We start from the raw sequence: 22,021 nt of genomic DNA, 5'->3' as shown, positions 1-22,021 counted from the left end.
TGGAGTCATTGTCATAGAGACCGAAAAAGTAGATGGTGGCTGTCTGGGGCTGGGGGTGGGAAACAGGAGTGAGTGTTTAGCCGGGACAGTCTCAGTTTGGGAAGATGAGTCATGGAGATGATGGTGGGGACGGCCGCCCCCACCCCACATGGGGGGTTTCCTGGCTGGGTTCCCAGCCCAGGGCCCAGGACAGCGCAGAAGTCCCCCATCCCCTCACCCCAGGCTTCCCATGAAAACACATCGGCCTTTATGATAAATTAACATTCTTGCCGCACCTCCGTAAACAACCAGGCGAAACCCACAGGGGCCAGACTCACTCTGTAATCAAGAAGCCTTCTTTCAGATTCTTTGTGATCCAAAGTGGGGGGACTGGAGGGGAAAATCTGGGCTTACATGGAAAATTACGAGCTGGCTGACCCTGGAAGCTGCACAGCCCTGCGCACAGCTGACAGCAACGCCGAGCCACTCTGACCTGAGACACGCAGCCAGAGTCCGTCCCAAGCGGCAGCGAGACCCGGCAGCTTCGCGGCGGCTGCGTGCTCAGGGCACCAGCCCCCGGAGTCTGCTCTTGGGATTTCCTTTTGACCTGTTTGTAACCCTTTGCTGGTTTCCTCGAATGAGTGAAATAAATCTTTAACATGCATTTATTCTTTTTATAAAAAGAGTGTTAAACAATATCATCATCGTCTCTTTAAATACTTTAATAGTCAGCATTTAAATGAGGCTCTGGTGTAATTTTCCACATTCCCATAGTTTCTTTTCTCTACGTAAACATCTGGCAAAATCTATTATTAATTCACGAGACGACAGCTTCTCTACTGTGAACAGGAAGGGTGAGAGACAGTGTGGAAAGGTGGCTCTGCCCAGGCTCCGGGGTGCGTCCTAGCCCGGAGGGGTGCCCACCCTCCCCTCAGGGCCTGAGGCACCAGGCACCAGGGAAGCAGAATGAATGGCCAGGGCCCAGGGATTCACAGGAGGGGGTCACCGGGGGTGGGGTCGCCAAGGATGGGCAAAGGCCTCAAGACCTCACAACTCGTTGAACTGGGAGCCTCAGCCTGGACCGTCTGGAGAAGCAGAAACGCCTCCCCACCCTCCACGGCCTTCCTCGGGAGCTGTGGTTCCCACCGGGGGCCGGTCCCCAGGGACACTTGGTGACGTCAGGAGACACTGTTGGCTGTCATGACTGGGGGTTCGTCTAGTGGGTGGGAGCCGGGGGTGCTGCTAAACACCCCGCAGTCCCACCAACCCTGAGAGGGGGGCACAGCCCCCCACGGGCAAGGAACAGGCCCCACCTGGGTGGCCCAGGGCCAGCGACGGCCCCACCTTCCCGCCTGACCGAGGCTCGCTCCGAGGCTCATACACCAGGAAGAAGAGGCTCTTGAACTGGCCCTGCTCCCCAAGGCTGGTGGCGCCGGGTCCTCAGGGGGCGGTGGCCCAGGGCAGCTAGAGGTCCTCGTGGGTGGGACTCAGGTCCACCCGCTGGGCCTTCCCGAACACCAGGAAGGTGCACAGCCCCAGGCTGCTGATGGCGGCCACCAGGTTGAACACGGACGTCCAGGAGCCCGTGGTCTCGATGAGGTAGCCGCCCAGGCACACGCCCACAACACCTGTGTCCGAGAGAGGGGACAGGCAGGCTGAGTCACAGGCAGCTCCCCCACCCGAACCCTGAGGACAGTGCAGGAGAGGAGCTGGGGCTGGAGACCTGCAGGAAGGCCGGTGGGACCTGAGGGAGTGAAACCCCTCATTTCCATGGGAGCCCTCGACCTGTGGGGACCCCGGAACTCAGGGCTCTCAGTCACGTCTATGGATCAGGCTGGTGGGGGTGGTCATTACGTGACATCAGGAGAGAGACCCTGGGGAAGGCTGCTCTGCTCTCTCTGGGGGCCAGCTCTGGGGCCTAGGCCACCCAACCCCCCCGCACTAGTCTGACAGTGAGACCCCCCCCAAAGGGCACCACGCCCCACCCTGCAAGGCTGAAGCAGCCGGAGCGGGTGGGAGGACGTGAAGTGGGGTAGCCAGGCAGCTCCCCAGGGAACTCTGGGCTTGAAACCTGCAGGCAGGGGGCCCTGGCCCACCTCTCACCTGCCAAGGCCCCAGCTGTGTTGGCCACACCTGTGAACAGGACAGAGAGAGAGCAAGGACAGGTCAGAGGAGGCCAGCTGTGACCCTCCCACGGCCACCTGCCTGGGGGCCCAGGAGGGGTGAAGGGGTGAGCACGGCCCGGGGTGGGGGCAGCCACTTCCTATTCAAACAGGGGCCTTGGGCCTCACCAAACAGAAAGCCGGCACAGGACGGGGCCAGGTCCTGGATGTTGACGGAAATGCCACTGTGGGAAAGAGGAAAGGAGGCAGGCGAGTGACCACAGGGCGGCCGCCACCCACTGAGCCCGCGGTCAGTCCTCTGAGCACCTGGATCCCGGAGACCGGCCGCCTGCCAGGCCAGGAGCTCGGCCCCCGCCCAGTGGTGCCACGGCACAGGAGCCCACTCCCAGGATGCAGCAAACAACGGGAAGGCAAGTTTGTGCCAACACACATGTGTCTGCTGTCCACTAACTGGAAAACAACGTCAAGTCGCCAATTCCCAAAACAACGTCAGCGCAGTGCTGGTTAAACACTGAGCTGCTGCGCAGGTCAGGAGGATGGCAGACTAGACGGAGGACGAGGACGAGGACAGGCCCACGTCTGGTCAGAAGATGCTGCTTGGACTGCAGGCCAGCACCTCCCCTCCTGGCCCCTCCTGAGGCACCGGCTTTGTTTTTCCAAATGGCCCAGGTCCACGCCAGCCTGAAACCCCGACAACCTCACTTTTGGGGACCTGCCGCGTGCCCACCATCCACATGTGTCCTGAGCCAGGCGGCTTTTCCCGTGTGCCCAGGACCTGGAGCCCAAAGGCAGTGTGGGCAGCTCTAGTGGACGTGGCACCCGGCCCTCACCTGTGGTTGAAGGTCTGGAGGCCGATGGAGGCCGACGCAAAGACCACAGACGTACAAAAGCTCGAGGTGTGACCCAAACACAGGACAAAAACACCGGACAGGCCGAGGCCCATCACCTGCAGGAAAGACGAGTGGGGACGGGGCCCCTTCCCCCTTCCCCCTTCCCCGGCAGCCTGGGCACGGGTCAGTGGGCAACCCCTCATGGGCCTGGGCCTGCCCAGAGGACACGTGAGACGAGGCTGCGCTACTAAGCTGGCCCTGCTGGTGGGAGCTGAAGGGAGGAGGCCCCATTCAACGTGAGCAGACCCAGGCCCAGAAGACCGGGGCTCAGACAAGGGCCTCAGGTCAGCCAAACCAGACCCCAGCACTGACCCAGGGTGCCCTCTGGTCACCATGGTGCACCAGCCACCGCTAGGTCAGGTGATTTGGGGACACGACCCTCGGGTCCCGGGAACAGAGCAAGGGCATCCAGAGAGTGCCATGCAGGACCCTCCTACCTGCATGAACTTCCGCACGGTAATGGTCCTGTAACCTGAACAGAAGGGAAGCCAGGAGACATCCCGTTGGCCCATTTGTTCCCCCACCGACGCCCCGGGAATGGGTCCCTCTAGGCACAACTCGGGGGAGGGGGCGGGGAGAGGAGGGACAGGCCCAGCTAGAGGTGGGGCTCCCTGTGTCGTGGTGAAGTGTGAGCACACGTGTGAATGCTTGTGAGGGCGTCTGCCCTGCAGGATGTGTGCACTCGAAGGGTCCCCAGGGCCGAGGCCACTCGACAGTGACGAAGTGCTTTCTTTGTGTTTCTGCAAATTTTCTAATTTTTCCACAGTGTGTGGGTGGCCCTTTTGTAATTAGGACAAGACATCTAAGAAGGACCGCACGTGTAATGCAGGGTCGTAGGGAGTGTGCGTGTGTGCGAGATGGTCATCCTCGGGGCATGTGCCCTCAGGTCCCAGGCCAGCACCTGACACGCATAGCCCACCCAGGCCTGCGACTTCTAACCTCCCCAGGTGTCCTTTCCTCCTCTAAAGGGGGTGGTGCTGCATCTAGGCCCCAGGTTGGGGAACTGCATGGTCACAGCACGACTGTGTCCTAATGCCGGGGGTCCCACTCACAGCCTGGTCCTCCGGGGGCGTGGCCTCTTCCCGTCACTACAGCTGCAGCCCAGGAGGGGTGCCTCCCTACCCCCCAGGGGAGGCAAAGCCCAGGCATGTCCCCCCACCCAGCCCCGCCCCCAGAGCTCACCCTGACTGATGAGACGGTCAGAGAGAAGCCCGCTGAACAGACCAGCAGGAATGGCCACCAGCCAGGGCACCACGTTGAAGACCCAGCCCTGCAGGAAGGAGGGTGGAGAGCCATGAGGCGGCCACCCGGGACAGGACGAGCAGCCATGCCCACCGCAGCCCAGAGGGGCGCTCAGCCCACAGGCCGGGCCCCTCTAGACCCTAACTCATCCCTCTGGCAGAGCTCTGGGCCCACTAGTGCAGTATCTCCCATGGGCAGAACCTCCCTCAGGGCTCCCCACATCCCGCCAGGCAGACCTGGGGGGACGCACCCCGTCCCCTGGTCACAGAACCCGGCAGGTGGCCAAGGTGGGGTGGAGTCAGCCTAGCTGACCGGCAGGTGACGTCCACGTCCACATCACGGCCCCCGCGTGGCCCTCGCCGGGAAGGGCTGTCCCGGCTGGGCCGGGCAGACGGGGCAGCAGCTGCGCCCCTCCAGTGCGCACCCTGGCGCCGGCATCGAGCCGCATGGGGTCAGGACGACAAGAGTCCCAGTCCGAGGAACCCAGGACCCCTATGCACACCTGGCATGTGCTTTGTGGCGCCCCCACCCTGTGAGCCGCCAGCCGCCGGGTGGCCAACCCACCTTGGAGTTGGGGAAGGTCTCCTTAAAGAAGGTCGGCAGCCAGGAGAGGAGGATGAAGAAGGAACAAGCCGCCGAGAGCTGGGAGATGATGGCTGCCCTGGGGGGCGGGCGCCAGGCTCAGGGTCCTCGCCTCCACCCAAGCCCCGTCCCACACCAGGGCGGCCAGGGGCCTGAGGGTGCCTTGCGCGGCCGCTCGCCCTGTGGTCAGTGTCCCCAGGGCCCCAAACCCCATCCATCCCGGCACACCCACTGTGACTGTGACTCATGGCAGCCAGGCTCACCAGACGGAAGACTTCCAGAAGAGCCGTCTCCAGGGCACTTTGGTGTGCCTAGTCACCCGCAGGCCCTGTGCCAGGACGCCCAAGGCCAGGAGGAGATCTGAAGGGAGCAAGGCATTTCCCCGTGAGCGCCATTCAAGTCAGGCCAACGGCTCTGCTCCCAGAGGCCAGCACTGGGGCAGCTCGTGGGCACCCTGGCTCTGCGTGGGGCCACCCCTTCCTCTCCGTCAGTGCCCGGGGTCGGCAGCGTTTGCCCTTGGGGGCCAACACCAGTGTCCAGTTTGAACAAACTTTCTGTTTGTTCATCTATCCTGCCTACACCCCTAGCTCTCAACCCCCAGGCTCCAGCCACTAGAAGCCACCACTGGTCCTGCCAACTGCCTCTGCCGGCCGGGCAGCTCCCAGCACACCTCTCATCCAACACGGCTGTCGGACTGGTCGTGGCCACAACCGGGCTGAGAGCTCCGGGAGCAGCACCTTCTGTGAGGCTCTGTCTGGGGGATCCTTCTCTAAAGGGGGAGGCCACAGCCCCGGGGTCCCGCTGAGCTGGCCTGCTCTGCGGGCGGTTGGTGGCCCCTCGCCGGAGGGGACGAGGCCCCGGGCCCTGGCCCTTCCCAGCAGCCGCACGTACCTTTCTCACTCAACAGGCACCTGTACACGTAACACACCCACAGCAGGGTGAGCCCGCCGGAGAAATAGAAGACGCTCTGCCAGCCGCACCAGTCCAGGAGCAGGGAGCCCGCGGCCCCCGTCAGCAGCGTCCTGTTCCGACAGAGGGGCTTCGCTGGGAGGAGACCCCACCCGGCGCGAGCCGACTCCCCGTAAAGAGGGCGCTTTCGTCGCCCGTAAAGCAAGGGCTCGGGAGCCCCAGTCTCCTCGCAGGCTGCTAGGGACGCAGGCTTCCACGAGAGACCCCCGGGGCCGCGGGGCCGCGGCGAGGCACAGCGGCCCGGGTCGCCAGGCCTCCACGCTGGCCGACAGCTGTGGTGCAGAGCCTCTCTGAGTGGAAACGGCAGCGGAAAGAAAACGGTGCCCAGAGCACACTGGCGTAAAACCTCCAGGCGGCTCAGCGTCACCGACGGAGTGGGGACCGTTCAGGAAGGTATCTCAGTGCAAACAGCCAGGAAACCCAGCCCCCACCCGCCCCCGGCCCTGCTGGCCCCACTGTCCCAGGCACTCCCCGGGGCCCTCCCTCCCGGCCCACCAGTTGGCCTGTCTGTTCAGGGGTCCGCCTGCAGCCCCCCATCTGCTGACGTCTGGCCAGGAGACAGTGAAAGGAGGAGAAAAGGAGGAAGCCCCCCACCAAGGCCAGGGGGCCTGTGAAAGGCCGCTTGCCCCTCCCAGCCCCCATTTCCCAGTCTGGGAGGCGGGCACAGTCTCTCGATGGGCCTCCTGCCCTGTGGGCCCAGGACGCCTGGGCAAACAGGATTTCAGAAGAACAGACACCCTTTCTCAGTGCAAGTGTGCCCCAAACTGCTTATCTGAAGTTCACATTTCACCGAGAACCTGGGGGTTTCTATTTGGGCTGCTCCCGGCCCACCCACAGGCACCCCTCGGCCCTCTGAATTCCCGCCTAGACCCGGGCAGCAGTGAAGTGAAGGGGGGTCGTGAGGCCCCACAGGCCTCCCCAAGGAGGCTCTGGAGCTCCGAGGGTGACGCAGGGAGAAGGGGCACAGCTTTCACATCTGAACAGTGGCAGGTCCCTTCGAGCCCAAATACAGGCCATCTGCCCACCATCGGGTGGACACCCTGTTCTGTCAGCACAGATGGACGCTTGGGAGCTTGACGCCCAGTCCGTGTGTCCGAGCCCCAAAGCCCATGCCACCTGCCGCTGGCCCTGGGGGCTGGAGCATGCACAGGGAGAAGCACTTTGCACGGGGACGGGGGGTGGCGAGTGCCTCCTGGGGCACAGAGCCCGCGGTGCGTCCCTGGACGTGCGTCGCCTGTCCCCACCCAGACTCCTCAGGGCCGCTGTGCCAGGTGCACGCCCTTTGCCTTCCCCCGACTGCCCCCAGGCTGGGACTCACCCGAACTGGGAGCCGGCCCCCACGGTGCTGTAGGTGAAGGCCCGCTCGCTCTCCCGCACCTTCTGCGACAGCAGGCTGGTCAGCGCAGGGAAGTAGACCCCTGGAGTGGCAGAGAAGGCAGAGGCCCCCTGGAGCTAAGACCTGAGCCGGCACGCGGGCCCAGCCAGGGGGCCAGTGGGAGGTGACAGCCAGGCCCTGAAGCTCTGCTGGGCCATCGGTGGTTATTCAAGTCCGCATGTCCTTCCTGCCTGCCTCACCCCAGGGACCAGGGGACCAGCAGGGCTGGGCTTTTCCTGGACACTCAGCTTGGTGGGGGCGTCCTTCCACCAGGACGGCTCCTGGGTCCACGTTGGTGCTCCTACCGCCATTACGCGGGCTCCCAGAGCGCACAGCTCCAGGGTCCTGGCAGGTGCGGGCTCGAGCGCACGCCTGCGACCTGCATACACGCACACACACTGACTCACACTCACACACGGGTCACAGTAGCGCACACGCACTGACTCACACAGGGCATGTGCATCAGGTGAGACCTGAACGGCCCCGCGGAGCCCCAGTACCAGGTCCTGAATCTGACATCGTCCTGCAGCTACACGAGGTGCCCCCGTGGGGTGGGGGGGAGGGCGCGCAGGACCTCCCTGCACCTTTCACTGCAGCTTTCTCTGAATCTATAATTATTTCAAAATCTAGCATTAAAACATCTGCACCGGGGACTGCGGCTTTTGCCGGTTTCATTGCGCTTTTCTCCAAAAGCACTTGGGAAGCTCAGAGGCCAGGGCTCCGGGGCAGGTCTTGGTCCCTGCCCTCCCACTGGGGCCCCAGGTGGGTCCCTGCCCACCCCGAGTGCCAGCCACCCAGGGCGAAAGTTGCCCCTTGAGCCCCAGACTGTCTGCAATAATGGGCACAGGTCAGCCACAGAGAGAAGTCCTTTTGCCTCCCAGCAGGGTGAGGGCCAACCTGCTGGGGGCCCAGTGATCAGCTCCCCGCTCAGGAATGCCTGGGCCTCGCACAGCTCAGTCCTGGTAACTTCACCTGCAGGACAGAGTGCACCAGCCACGGCCACGTGGGAGCACAGGAGCAGGACGCCTGGACCACCAGGACCAGCTGTGGGTGGGGCTGGCGGGGCTGGTGGGGCTGATCAGGAAACAGGCAGGGGTCAGTTGCAGGGTATCTGGGGTCCCAGGGGCTTCGGCTGGAGGCAGGCCCATGTCCTGCACTGGGCTCTGGGAAGGGGGAGAGGGAGAGGCAGGGAGGAAGGGCTCACACCCAGGTCTGGAGGCTGTTGGGTTCCACGCTGGGGCAGGGCAGGAGCTCAGGCCATTCCATTCCCTGGAGGGTGGGCCATGCACCCCAGCCACCGGGGTCCTTTGGGGGGCTCTCTCTGGAAGTCTAATATCCCCACGCACGGGAGCCAGAGGTCTTGGGAACTTGGCATCCCCTCAGCCTGCTGGCCCGGCCAGCGGCAGGTGTGGCCCTGACTGGCAGCACACAGAAATTTGGCAGGTCCCCACCATGTGGCCAGTGGAGCCGACGGTTACCACGTGGCAACCTGGCTGTCACCTGGGTCCGGGAGCAAACTTTCTGGCAGAGGAGAACATGTGACGTTAGACAGAGCCAGACTCTTAAGGGAAAAAACGGAAAGAGCCTCAGGTGCCAAGGCATCGGCGCACCAACAGGCCAGCGGGCAGCCCGCCGGCGGGGACTGTCCTCCCACTCAGCCAGGCCACGCAGCCGGGGGCAGCCGCCCAGCCAGCCGGAGGGTCCCGCCGCCTCACCGCCAACAGCGCTGAGGTGCTGGCGCCCTCGCTCTGGTCTGAGGCAGAGTCTGGGGCACAGCACATGCAGGAGCACATGGGAGGACATGTGTGCACGCACATGAGCAGCCACCTGAACAGGCACCGTGCACACGTGAACACGCGTGCGCACACCCTCCCCTTGCTCCGCACGCCTGGGCTGGAGGGGGAGTGCTGGCGGCGTGAGGGCAGCTGCCACGGCCCTCCCTACCTTGCAGCAGGCCCGTGAGGATGCGCGAGAAGGTCATGAAGGCCAGGTGGGCGCTGCCCAGCTGGGCGAGCAGCGGGGTGGCGGCGGTGATGCAGCCCCAGGCGGAGGCCGACAGCAAGATGACCTTCTCACCCCCGATCCTGCAGGAAACAGGAGGTCAGCCATGGGGGCTAGGAGGCCAGGAGGCCAGGAGGCCCCACCAGGGAGGGGCGGGAGGGGGCCTGCACCATCCCTCGCCTGGGGCAGCCCTCTGGGGCGGGCCTCCGCCACTTCCCCTCTGCAGAGGCGGCCGAGGATGAGCGGGTCCATCTGCCTCACTGGGAGCCGGTGCTCCCCAGGGCATCCAGCACCCTAAGACAGCTGCGTGCGGCCCTGGCCCAGCCCCCGTGTGGACTTCGGGTCTCTGCTCCCGGCTTCCTATGTGTGGGGCCTCTCCCCACATTCATCTCCAAGGAGCCACCTCCCCGCCGTACACGCAACTCCGAGGAGCCACCTCCTCGCCGTAGCAGCACAGCCCCCTCCCCCAAGAGCAGCCCCAGCCCAGCACAGGGAGTGGGGGAGGGGGTTACCGGTCCCCCAGGTGGCCGCCCACCACCTGGGTCAGGCAGTAGCCCCAAAAGAAGCTGCTGAGCACGAGGCCAGCCTCCTTCTTGTTCCAGCCGAAGTCTTGGCTCATGGAGACGGCACAGATGGGCATGCTGACGCGGGCGCAGTACAGCAGGCACGTGCCCAGCAGCAGGGTCCCCGTCCACAGCTGGCACTCGGGCCTGCAGGAGAGAAGGGGCTCTGTCAGGCCTGGGAGGGGCGGAGACCTTCTCCACCAGCGTCGGAAGGAAGCAGCTTGGCCACCTCTCAGACTGTGCCTCCTGACTCCCAGGAGAACGCGGCAGGCCCTAGAAACGACACCCACTGTCCCTCAGACAGCGGAGGTGGGAACACGGATGGGGCGAAGGCAGTCGGGGGCGCTGCTCCCCAGGACCCAGGGCCTAGGAAGGCAGCCAGGCAGAAGCTGGCAGCTAGTCACCCATCCGGGGGGCGGAGGGCCAGGCAGGAGGACCCCTGCTGAGGCAGATGGCGGGGAGGGGGTCCCGCGGCGGCGGTGGGGGCAGCACCCTGGGCCCCTGCCCCTGAGGCAGGCTGTGCTGGGCAGCGGGCAACCAAACACCATGCCTGGGGGGCAGTCGGCCAGACAAACGTCCACATGGGGACAGTGCACAGAACTCCTGGCCAGCAACCCTCTGCAGTCAGTCCCTAAACCAAGGAAAGCCAGAAACCGCCAAAAACGGGAGGAGTCCGAGCGCCGTCCGACTCAGTGCCTGTGGGGTCCTGGCTGGGGTCCCGGCACCAGGTGAAGCTGCCGAGATCGGAGCAAAGCCCCGCTCTGGTCAGCAGTGCCGCACGGGCTGGGTCCCGCACGGCGACAGGGGCCCTAGCCTGCGGCGGGAACAGGGGAGCCCGGTGTGGCGCGGATGGAACTGTGTGAAGCTGAGCTGCTCTGAAAGAAAGTTCTGGAGGGGGTGTGTGTGTGTGTGTTCTCTTTCCTTTTCTTTCAGTGGAGGTGCTGGGCCTTGAAGCCAGGGCCTCGCACATGCTCGGCACGTGCACTCCCACCGAGCTGTGCCCTCTACCCAGATGTATTCGGCTTTGTTTTAATGAAAGAGAGAGGAGCCTCACTGCCTTTTTGGGGGCGGGGGGGATGAGGTGGGCACCAGTGGGAGATGGCCTGGGGGAGGGGCACACTGCTGTCTTGCCAGGTCTTTGTGCAGGGCGGGGACATCCCCTGGGGGGGCCACGACCGGAGGGCAGTGGGTCAGGAGAGTGGAGAGCCCTTGAAGCAGCCTCAGCGGGGGTCTCAGGAGTCCCGCAGGCACCTAGGCTCACCTGCCTGGCTGGGGCGGGGGTTCTCCCCGGGCGGGTGGGGGGTGACATGCACAAAGGGAGGAAGCTCAGGCTGCGGGGTCAGGGGCTCCGGGCCTGGGGGCCCCGACGCCTAGCCGAAGGGGGCCGAGGTGTTAGTGCCACAGAGCCTCCGGGAGGTCACCAGGCAGGTGTCTAGGAGGTGAGGCCGGCTGGAGCCTCGTGGGCAGTTCTCAGAACAGAGCAGGGAAGGGCGCGTCTCACCCGGAGGACGAGCCAGGACACTGGAGTTTCACCCTTGCTCCCCAAACCCCTTTCGCACCCCTGCCTGGATGTGGTGGGGGGCTCCCCTGGCTGTCAGAGAACAGTGAGTGGGGCCAAGGGCGGTGGAAGCTTGGACACCATCTGCGGACACAGGGGCAAATTTCCCACTGGCCAGACCCCTCCAGGCTCAGGCTGCGAGGCCGACTTGGCGGGGACAGTTCAGGGGGAGGCCAGGACCACCCCTGGCAGGGCTAGAGCCCTCGTCTGGATGCCTCCCAGGGGCGAGACCTCAGAAGCCCTGAGGGCAACTTCACGCCTGAAGGTTTTGCCAGCTGGGCCGGAGCCAGCAGGTGGCACGCTGGTCAGGAACCTGATAAGTGGGTGCCACAACAAGTGTCCATTATCTCCAGGGCAAGAGCAGGGTGCCAGCAGTGAGCCCGTCGCCCAGCACCCTCCTCCCGCAGCATGGACCACCGAGGCCTGGCGCTGGCTGGACGTGTTGGGGAAGGTGCTGCTGCCCTAGACCTTGTCATGGCCACTGTCACCCTGGGGCAGCTGCAGCCACAAGGCCAGCCATGCCGGGGGCACATGGGATGAATCACCCGGCCTCCCCGAGCTTCAGTTTCCTCAGTGAAGAAAGGCTTGTGGCCCTGACACCTGCCTGCTTCATGGTCAGCAAACAGCAAGATGACCTGCTGGTGCCTGGTGCCCAACAGGGAGCCGTTGTGACTGGCCTGTGCTCTGGCCAGCACCTCCGTACGGTCCACTCCCCCCTTGCAAACCACAGTGTACTTTTCCACAGTCGGGGAAGCGAGGCGAGGAGGATACAGCTTGCCCCTTTTCTCAGGCTGCAGAGGCCCTCGTGGGGGTGTCCCAGGGCTGCACCCCCAAGGAGGTGCGGGGCCCAGCAATCCCACTGGCAGAGACAGCTGAGACCATCACTTGTGGGTTTGGGGGCGGATGAGAACAGATCGGTGTTGGCAGGCCGGTGCCTGGCTCGGAGTTCAGGAATGACAGTCCAGGCAACTTGATGAAGTGCGCGTCTCATGCGTTGACCGACTCTTCCCAGGGAAGAGACTTGGGTGCTGGTGTGGGCCCTTGCATGACTCGGGGGAGCCCCGTCCCTTCCCTGGGCACCACTGCCCCTGTGAGCCAGTGAAGAGGCTGTACTGACCAGACCTCAGGCTGCGTCTCTGGGTGTTCAGAGGGGTGCCGGGGTGGAGCTCCAGGGCACCCCTCTGTATTTGCTTTTTATACTGGAACTTCCGATGGGAAACAGGGTCCAGTGCTAGAAACAGACCCTGAGTTCTGCAATTCCAGGAGCTGGCCGCTCGAGCAAGCTTGGCTGAAGCTGGGGGAGGGCGCTCTACTTGGAAAATGCCCAGGGACCCCCTCAGTGACCAGCGGAGGGACCCGTCATCATGCCTGCACCCTACTTCCTGCTTCTTAAAATGCTACTGGAATGACTCAGAAGCCAAGACGATGGGACCATCAGCCAGGCAGCAGACAGGACAGGTCTCAGTGGCCCCGCCCACCCCCCACCCCCCACTTGAGAGGCCAAGCGGAGGGAGTGGAGCCCCATGGCGCAGCTCACCGGTCCTCCTGGGGCCTGGTGGCCCTGAATACTAGTTTTTTCTCAGAATCAGACTGTGAGGTGGGGGTGGGGAGGAGAGCCCCCGAGTGGCGCCTGCTCAGAGCCTGAGCCTGTGTTCGTGACGTGGGACCCCTGGGCTGAGGCCGCTACGGGCTCGGGAACCTGGCCCCTGCAGAGTTCCGACCGTGGGGATGCCCCCAGCCCACCCTCCTGCCCCTGGATCCCCGGCCAAGAGCTGCAGGCCTCGTGGGGACACTCTTCCGCTGAGCAGACAATCCCACTGGGCCTACTGAGGCGGCACAGTCCAAACTGCCCAGCAAAATCCGTCCAGCCGGCCACCTGGGCCCCTGGAGTGGGCTGGCAGAGGAGCGGGCCGGCCAGTGAGCCCTCTGCAGACACACGGGCACAGCTAGGTCTGTGCTGCCTGGGGCTCCAGGGGAGCAGCAGGGGCTGGGGGTAACGCTGTCACCCCCCCAACCCCGACACCCTGGTCTGACAGTGCCCTCAGGAGGGAGCTTTACATGCTCGACACATTTAGAGACAAACGAGTGGTTCCCAGCGGGCGGGGGTGCGGGGAGCCGGGGGAGGAGGTCAAAAGGTAATTAGGGGATTACACAAAACCGTGTGCGTTCGGCTCTGAAAGTTGTAAAGCTCTATAGCAGTAAAGATCTTTCACTCAATTAAAGCAACCAATTAATCAATCCATAAAAGGCAGCTTTATTCCTTTATGGGCTCAAAGCCCGGAAGGGTGACCAGTGTGCGGGCCGGACCGTGCCCCAGCACACCTGCCCTCCCTTGGGTGCGCCTTGCCAGCGCCCCTGAGGGCCTGGCTCTGTTTGCTCTCTGGGTGGGGAGTCCACAGAGAAGTAGGGGGAAGCCAGCTGAGGCTGACCCGCTCTGGAAGGTTGGCCGGGTACCGGACACAGCGTGGCCCCCCGGCCTCCGTGGGGGCACGGGAGGTCAAGAAAGGCCCACGGCTTACAGGCAACCAGTCCGCTCTGAGCTGAAGGCACTGGCTAAGGGAGCTCCTTGGGATGCTGCGAGGGGCCAGTTGCTGGCTGCCTCCTCCCTGGGCCCTGGAGGCCCCCGCGGTGCTGTCCCTGAGTTGACAGGCAGTGCCAGCAGGGGGGCAAAGGGACGTCCTCCACAGCCGCAGGGGACACAGAACAGGCAAGTGTGGCCGGAGGGGGCTGCCCAGGCCCCCAGCTGCTCTGGGGCTGATGGGGACGCAGACGCAGGGTCCCGGACCTGCAGGCGGCTGCTTAGGACACAGAGGTTCCAGCAGGACAGACACCAGAGGCCTGGAGGGCCTCACCCCGCCCGCTTGGCCAGCCCTAAGCCTCTGCCCGCAGCTATTCTGGATGCTTCCTAAGAACCTTCTGGAAACTCCTGCTTCCTGAAAATGGTCCTTGTGCATGAGAAGCATCCACGGCTGGGCAAACTCGTGGTCACATGGCCCCTCGATTCAGAAAAGGGAACTGAGCCTGCACGGAAGGCGGATGGCAACAGCTAGAGAGAACACGCAGGCCCACAGCTGCTGGCAGCCGAACCTCCGGGGTCGTCCACACGGAGGCCGCGGGGTCGGCGGCCACACACGGCATCCCTCCTTATGGTCCTCAAGACCACCAGCCACTCGGGGGCTAGACAACCTCTTCCCACGGAGCCCCACGCCACCCAGGGCCCTGCAGGCCCCCCCATGACCCGGCCGCCTCGCCCGCAGGTGCTCCTCTCGAAACTGGGTGTGGAAGGGAGTTCAGGGAAAGCCAGGTGGACCCACTGAAGCACAGCCTGAGAGGGAAGTTTGCAGAGACTCCCAGAGGCCACAACCCTCCGCCCAGCAGGCTGCAAAGCCGGCCTGCCACCTGGGCCTCGCCTTTAGAGCCGGCAGGGTGTGGAGGGAGGCAGAGAGTGGGCAGCCGCGGGCGCTCCCTGGTCCGGGCACACCCAGCGTGTGGGGACGCCGGCTGTGACGCGGGCTCTGGGGCTCTGGGGCTCTCCTCCTTGCCCACCCCGCCGGAGTTTCTGTGGTGCAGGGCAGCCTCTTTCCGCCTTCCCTTCTAGCTCTGCCTTCATCTCGGACCCAGACTCAGGGCCTGTCCCTTGTGCTGGAGGCAGGGCAGGCCCTGAGAGCAGGCTCCCCGGGGACTCGGAGCTGGAGGTGGACTAGCCCTGGAATCACAGGGCCTGACTTTGGGCCTTGGGTCCGGCTGGCTTGGCGGGGCCCTCAGCCCACAGAACCCAAGGGAGCGCAGAGGCCCGGGGGGTCTGGGGGCTCGACTGGTCCCATTCCTGAGCAGAGCCGCTGTCCCAGGCCCTTCTGGAGGCACAGCAGATGGTGGGAAAACAACCCGAGACAGCACGGTGACCTCCCTGGGCTGTTCCTCCCCCATCACTGAGCCCCTTCCGTGGGGACCTGGTTCCCACCACACAGCTGGCACGCAGTGCCAGGGCTCAGCCATCTGCTGCAGGTTCGTGTGTGCCCCCCAACCAGCCTAAGGTCTGCCTGTCCCGCTACAGGTGGCCCTCAGGTGGGTGGTCACAGGTGGGGACTCAGGCCTGCAAGTGTGTGTTCCCACCCAGCAGGGTCACTTCCAGCCCAGGAGGCCATGCCTGTGAGCAGTCCCTCCTTGCTGCCCGGGAAGAGGCCCCACCAGGCGGGCCTCCCAGGATGCAGCTCCACCTCACCACCCCCAGGACCCCGGCCCGCCCGCCCAGAGACAGCGCAGGGGGCCCTGGGACTGGATGGAAGGGAGGAGGGTCCCAGATCTCTACGCCAGCCAGTGGGCGGGCAGAGGCTGCCCGCAGAGGTGAGTGCACCCAGCAAAGTAAAGGTGGCGGGGCAGGCGGCAGGGAGCTGTCTCCGCCACAGGACGCATCGCTCCCTCCCGACTGTGCTCCCGTCCCGCGCGGCCCCACCTGGACCACTGGACATCCTCGGCCGGGTCCCTGCGGGTCTCGTCCGGGGGCGGCTGCATTGGGCACCGACAGCCGCAGGGGCAGTGTGTCCGGAGTCCGCTCCCGCCCGGCCGACCCACCGGGCAGCGCCGCCCAAGTCCACGTGTCAGTCCCAGTGGCGCTTCCGTCCGGCGCGCGCCCAGGATGTGTCGCCCCCGGACGGCCACCGCGGCGGCCGGCGGGCGGGCGGGCGGGGCGGGGCGAGCAACTCAGGTCCCCGCCCTTCTAACCTCCTTCGGGGAGGCCGGGCCTGACGCGCCTGGGGGCAGGGCAGGTCAGACCCTCACGCCCGGGGCCGCCTCCGCTGCTCCAAGGACGTGCCCAGTGCAGACATCCGGAAACCGCATGGGTCTTCCCCTGCAGCCCGCAGGCAAGGTGGGAGATCCGAGCCCTGGGTGTGCAGGGGGCCTGCAGGGGTAAGGGGCCTGCGTGTCCCTGTCCACAAATTGGGGGATGATGGCGGTCCTCACCTCACGGGGCTATGTGCTCCCCACATGAGTCAGAGGCAGTCTCGCGGGGTGCAGGGGCAGCGAGACTCAAGGGCAACCCCTTTCTAAAACAGATCTTTGAAGGTGGGCTCCAGCCCTGGAGCTGGGACCAGCCTGGGAAAGCTGAAGGTGCCTGAGGGACCTTCGCTCTCTGGGGCTCCACGTGACCTTGAAGCCTCGGCAGCCGTGTCCACCTCAGGGCCTTCCCAGGGTTCCACGGGCCGAGTTCCATGCTTGCTTGTCAAGTCGCCATTCTGCCATCCACATGGACGTCCAATGGGACAGGAGGATGGTGGTAGAGACGTTTATCCCCCCCAAACAGACCCCAACTAAGAAAAGCTTGAGAATTGTTGCTCAACTCAGCGCTGCCACCTGTATCCCATTCTCTTCCCAGCAGTTCACTCTCACTCGCTGCACGAGGCTCTTTGATGATTTTTTATGAAGACCTAGAACCACACTTTAGTGGAAATCTGTCAGTTGACCACCCGAAGTCCCGCTCCTCCTGGAGCTGATGTTCTGGGGCACATGAACAAAACAAAAAGGAGACTAAGGGGCAGGGAAGGGTGGTTTCTGCAACAGGATGGGCTGGGCCGTGTTCCTGAAAAGATGTGTGAGTCAAGTCTGAGCGCAGGGAGGGAGCAGGCCACACAGGTGGGGGCAGGAGGGCTAACAGCTCAGGTGCGCGGCTGGAGATCTGCTCCAGACCACAGGCCCAGTGGGGCTGTGGGGAGGTGGGAAACAGGACAAAGCAGCAGGGCAGGGGAGGCCCCACAGGCCACAGAGCAGGCAGAGGCCAGCCAGGGCTCTGAGGTGGAAGCGTGCAGAGGGTCACAGGGTCACCCTGGCGCTGAGTGGACAGTGCAGGGTGGCCAGGGCAGAGGCAGGGAGGACAAGGTCCCTGAAACACTCTGGGCTCAAGGTGACGGGCACTCCCTCCAGGTAGAAGTGGGGCAGAGAAGTGCCCAGAGCACGGGCTGTGTGAGGAGACCGATGGGAGGGCGAGCATCTGCCACCATCCCGAGACACTGAGCTGGGCAGGCCTCCAGTCCTCACGAAGGTGGAAGGTGAGGGTGGCAGCCAGAGCAGCCGGACCGTGTGACACATCCCGAGCCCCCACCTCACGCCCAACCAACCAGCTGCCCTTGAGGTTCGAGGGAAAACAACGGGGCGGTGGACAGAGCACCACTTTTAAGAGGCAGAGGGCGATGCTGGTGACAGCTGCCAGCCTCGCCCACTGCCTTCAAGGCCTTGGTTCCGCCCTATCCGGCCTGTCCACCACCATCTGTTCCACTTCTGGGGGGGAGACCTGCCGGGATGGCTTTTTAAAGCTAATTCTGGCCTTCCTGCCACGTCATGACCCCACAGTCCGCAGCCGCCAGAGCCACCCCCCACTGTGCAGCGCAGACCGGCAGGATCACAGCTGTGTCCTCCGGCACCCACGCCACCTCTGGACTCTGCGCAGCCCCTAAAGCTGGAGACTCTGCGAGCAGGACGGCCCACCACAGCTCCCCGCTGCTGCTGGCAGGCTGGGAGCGGTCTCAGCCCCAGCAACAGCGCACGCCGCGGCCAGGGAGAGGTGGGCTCATACTTCAAGTGGCAGAGGACGAGGACAAGGACACAGGGAACCAGAAGAAGGAAGCTGTGACGCCGAGTGGAGTGAGCACAGTGCGGGGCTACACGTGGAACCCTCAGGGCCCTGAACGGCTCCTTCTCAAAGTGCTGGTGAGCTCAGCGTCTGAACCCCACGAATGTCGCTGCTCACCCTTTCTGCTCTATACCAAGAATACAACCAGACACCCAGAGACTAAGGACTCGCCAGTCCCAAGAGGCCGGCCTCTCCCCCGGGCAGCGAGGTCAGCGGTCTTCCATGCGGCCGGCCGACGCCCCAGCCCGGGTGTGGGGCCCTCGGTGATGGCCAGGCTTGCACACGTTCCAGCGGCAGCTGATGAGGTCTCCGTGGCCGGAAGAGCTCGGTTTGGAGGAGAGAAAACCTCGCGGCACAAGCCTGCTGCCGAGCCTGCAGAGCGGGAAGCTCCAGCCGGGGGAGGCCGTGTCCGTCTCTCCTCTCCGGTGGCTCGGCTCCCGCGGGGCAGCGCCCCGCCCCGGGCCCAGGCAGCCAGGCGCAGTCTGGGCACGGTGGCATCCTTGCCCAACATCTTCCTCCCCGGGCTCCAAGCATGCGTCGGGGTCTCACAGGCGCTGCGCCGAGCCTGCTGCTGTGTGCACGGCCGGCAGGGCGGGCCGTGCAGCGGGAACGCCGGCCACTCAGAGGTGCGCGTGGACAAAGCCCCTCAGGCCCGCTCTCGGCTCTCTGCTAACTCTTGGTGAGGGCTGGGTATGAAGGGGCCGGACACACCTTCCTCGGTGCCACGCCGGACAGGACCCAGACGCCCGGCCTTCTAGCTAGGAGACTAAACTGCAGATAAGCCCAAGCCCCACATTCCTATTTGGCTCCACAGCCCCCGCCACGAGGAAACCTCCGCACTGACAACCGACCCACCCAGCCCCCAGCAGCACCCGGCGGAGGCGGGCAGCTCAGGAGGCCCTGCTGCCGCAGCACCGGGGACACAGAGGCGCCGGCGCAGCAAGGGATGCCAAGGGTCCAGGCCAGCCCCACAGCCCTCTCAGGGGGAAGGCACAACCTCCCGGACAGGCAGGCCCCACGTGCCAGACACCTCAGTGAAGCCAAGCACTCCTGCACGGTCCCACCGCCCCACTCAGCTCAGGGACGTCACCAAGGTCCCCTTGCCAGCCTGCACGGAGAGAGGAGAGCGGCGGGACAGCGAAGGAGGGGCCACCTTCTGTTTCCCACACCAGCGGCACCCACACTCCTTCTTGCGCTCTCCCGGCGTGAGGCACCCTCATTTCTGTCCCCCCATCCTCTCAGCCTCTGCCCAGGGCCTGCACCCCCTTCCACAGTGAAGCTGCTCACAGCCCTGAGAGCTCAAGAACCCCGTCCCCAGCTGGACCCGCACGAGCACCATGGTGGGAGTCCAGGGGTTCCTCAGAGTAGCAGCTCCTCGACTCTGAAGATTGGGAGATTTTCATAAGTGAAAAACAATTAGGATATTCCAACCCAGCTTACAGCCGTGGGCGGGCAGCCCAACTCGCTCTGTTTCCTTCCCAAGCATGACACCTGCGTGCGTACCTCCCAAGGGCAGAGGGCGATTTCAGAGGGGGGCGGGGCAACAGCAAAGCACAGAGGTACCTGAGCAGGGCTCCCGCCTGCTAGCCCGCTTCTGACAGGAATGTGCTAGCACGGTACTGAATTTTGTTCTTTAATTAGAGTGACTTTTTGGGAAGGAAAAAAAGAGCGTTCAGATGACCACTCCAAGAAAAATATGAAAACCTTTACCAGGAAATCAAGAACAGGCAGCGAAAGCAACCTGTTCTGCAACCCCAGACGACGCGGGGCTGCAGCTCACCCCTTGGGAGCCGAGCGGAAGGACAGGCCACAGGCGCTGGCGCTCCGGAGGGGCAGCGCTCACACCCGGCCCCACGCGGCCGGCGCTCACCAGGCAGCTGCCCATAAACCCAAAGCAGCAACACATGCCTCTGGAACAAAAGCACCCCCGCAGCAGGAAACAGCGCCCACGGCATCTGAGTGAAGGCGCCAGAGCGCCCTGCTCCAGGCCCCGACGACACGCACCTGGCCCACGGCTGCAGCCCTGACGGGGCGTCCCGCGGCTACAGCTCAGCGTCTTGGGTCGGCGGGACAGCAGACACCCTGCGTTCACCGGGGCTTCTGATCTGGTCTTTTGCTCAGACTGAGGCTTGGCAACAGCAACCCGGAAGGGAGGCCCTCCATCATCTGAGGACGGACAGCACGGTCTCTGACATAAAAGGTACACGGTTCTCTCTGAGCCCCCGGCTCTGCCTCTCCCCCAGACTAACAGCAAAGGCAGCAGGAAAACACAGACATCGCACAGCTTCAGAAGAGCCGCCCTCCACACGTCTGTCTTCAGAGCGCGCCTGGGCCGCAGCAGCACCAGCCCTGCGTACCTGGGTGCACGGGGTCCGGGTCACGCCAACACCAGTCCCAGCAGACAGCTGCCTCTTCTAGAACCTGGAAACCTTCGCAAGACACATTAGTCTGCAATAATCCCTGTGCTTCAGAAGATTCCAAACTAGGGGTGCAATTTATTCATATGGCTTTGTGGTATCAGGAACACAGAGAACCAGAACATTCTCACATTTTATTTCAAGACACTTTTCACAAGAAAGCACAAAAAGAAGAAACAACTATCCCTGCAAAACACTGCATCGTAACAGACAAAAACGAGATGACACAGAAAAACCAACACACTTAACGGGCACTACCTCCTAACAGCCACTGCAGCTCGCCTGCTGGAAACACGGCTGCAACAAGGAGGAGCAGCGAAGTCCGCAAAGCCTCCTCCGGAGGCTTCCAGCCCTGGGGGGACGAAGGTAAAGAACCTGAGAGGACCTCTGAATCCTCCGCGTCGCACCGTCACCCAGCCCCCATGGGCTCGCAGCGCTGGCTCGTCTAAGCCACTCACCGGTTGAGCTGGTGAATAGAGCACTGACACTTCCACCAGTGCGCGGCAACGCTCCACGCCCGTGACGCACCGCGCGCAGCCGCCCGACTTTACGAGCGCACCCGCGCTCGGGACCCCCGTTCCTCTCACCCCGTCTCATGCTAATCACGCGCGTAAGCGACCTGACGGGGCCTGACAGTGACGGTGATTAGGAATATGCCGAACTGCCTAGCACTTTTCTAGAAACGCAGCTTTAGCTCTGCTTCCCTAGTGCTTTCCTTCCAGCTTCTGCTGTATTTAACTATTAGCTACTTGAAGACGAAAACCCCCTTCTGGCTACCTTACTTTTAGCCTCAAACCTCAGGGAAAACGGTTCTCAAGAGAGGTCACGTCTGGGGATGACTATGGAGATACACTCGACACTCATGACTTCTGGGGGTAAGGAGAGGGCCCGCACCCTCACAGGGTCAGAAGGGCCGGTCGAGGGCCTGGACGGTCCACAGGGGCCACAGCGGTTCTACTGTGACTGAATTACAGGAACCACCTGGGGAAGAAAACACGGCCCAAAGCGCTCCCCCCCAGAAAACACTGAGCTCACACTCTGAGCAGAAGCAGAAAGTGACTGCTGAGTGGAGAGAACAGCTGGTGGCCCAGACACTTAGCGACAAACACTCAAGGTTAGCAGGGGCGCGACCGACAGCCCCAGCGGCCAGAGGCGGACCCCTGACCTGTCTGTGAACCTGCCCAACCTGGGTCATCTCAGCAAACAGGCTCCTCCCAACCCAGGTGCTAGTGGCCTTTCTCCCCACTGGGCCTGTGCCAGGAATCGGCGAGGGAGAACCGAGTCCCCCACCAGGAGCAGAAGCTCCCACCAGAGGCCGCACAGGAGCCAGCCGGCCCAAGAAGAGCCCCGCGCTCTGAGACGCTGTCACCCCCCTCCACGGGACTCACCCAGGGGCCAGCAGCTCCCTAAGGACCGACTTCTAGCACCAGCGCCCAGCGGCACCTGCAACGAACCCCACACACGAGTCTGCGCTCGCATCTCACCGACTGCACCGGGCAGGGGACACCTCCAGGACTGGCTGACACCGCCAGAGATGCTGGAGAGAAGGGCACCTGGGACCGACTGCGTGGGCGCTCCACCCGCCCCCTCGGAGGCCCACGTGCACCACCAGGCAAAGTGGCCTCCAGCCACAGGTACGAGAGGACATTGCTGCCATCACCGCGGGGATGCCAGCCCCCAAACAAAAGGTGTGTTGG

At 64.1% G+C, this 22,021-nt stretch overlaps 1 protein-coding gene across 9 annotated transcripts; it reads right to left on the bottom strand.

Moving 5' to 3' along the window:
• Nucleotides 1-683: 683 nt before the first annotated feature.
• Nucleotides 684-22,001, bottom strand: SLC17A9 (solute carrier family 17 member 9). Of its 9 annotated transcripts, none has more exons than XM_074347587.1 (13): nt 19,912-22,001; nt 9,674-9,871; nt 9,105-9,244; nt 7,104-7,203; nt 5,708-5,838; nt 5,080-5,176; nt 4,799-4,895; nt 4,175-4,262; nt 3,430-3,464; nt 2,933-3,048; nt 2,271-2,326; nt 1,965-2,112; nt 684-1,607 (listed from the first exon to the last, which is right to left on the bottom strand). In XM_074347587.1, the coding sequence occupies exons 2-13, from the start codon at nt 9,799-9,801 to the stop codon at nt 1,355-1,357; spliced, it is 1,389 nt and encodes a 462-aa protein (XP_074203688.1). In that variant the 5' UTR covers nt 9,802-9,871; nt 19,912-22,001; the 3' UTR covers nt 684-1,354. The 9 variants fall into 9 exon arrangements, with proteins under 9 accessions (XP_074203688.1, XP_074203691.1, XP_074203696.1 ...); XM_074347590.1 differs by lacking the exon at nt 19,912-22,001 and adding an exon at nt 15,736-15,968 and having other exon boundaries at nt 2,083-2,112; XM_074347595.1 differs by lacking the exon at nt 19,912-22,001 and adding an exon at nt 15,736-15,961.
• Between the last annotated feature and the right edge of the window lie 20 nt (nt 22,002-22,021).

This window comes from Camelus bactrianus, chromosome 19, assembly GCF_048773025.1.
Source record: "Camelus bactrianus isolate YW-2024 breed Bactrian camel chromosome 19, ASM4877302v1, whole genome shotgun sequence".
NCBI classification, from domain to species: Eukaryota; Metazoa; Chordata; class Mammalia; order Artiodactyla; family Camelidae; genus Camelus; species Camelus bactrianus.
Note: the sequence above shows the minus strand (reverse complement) of the source record. Positions and strands in the feature narration are given on the sequence as shown.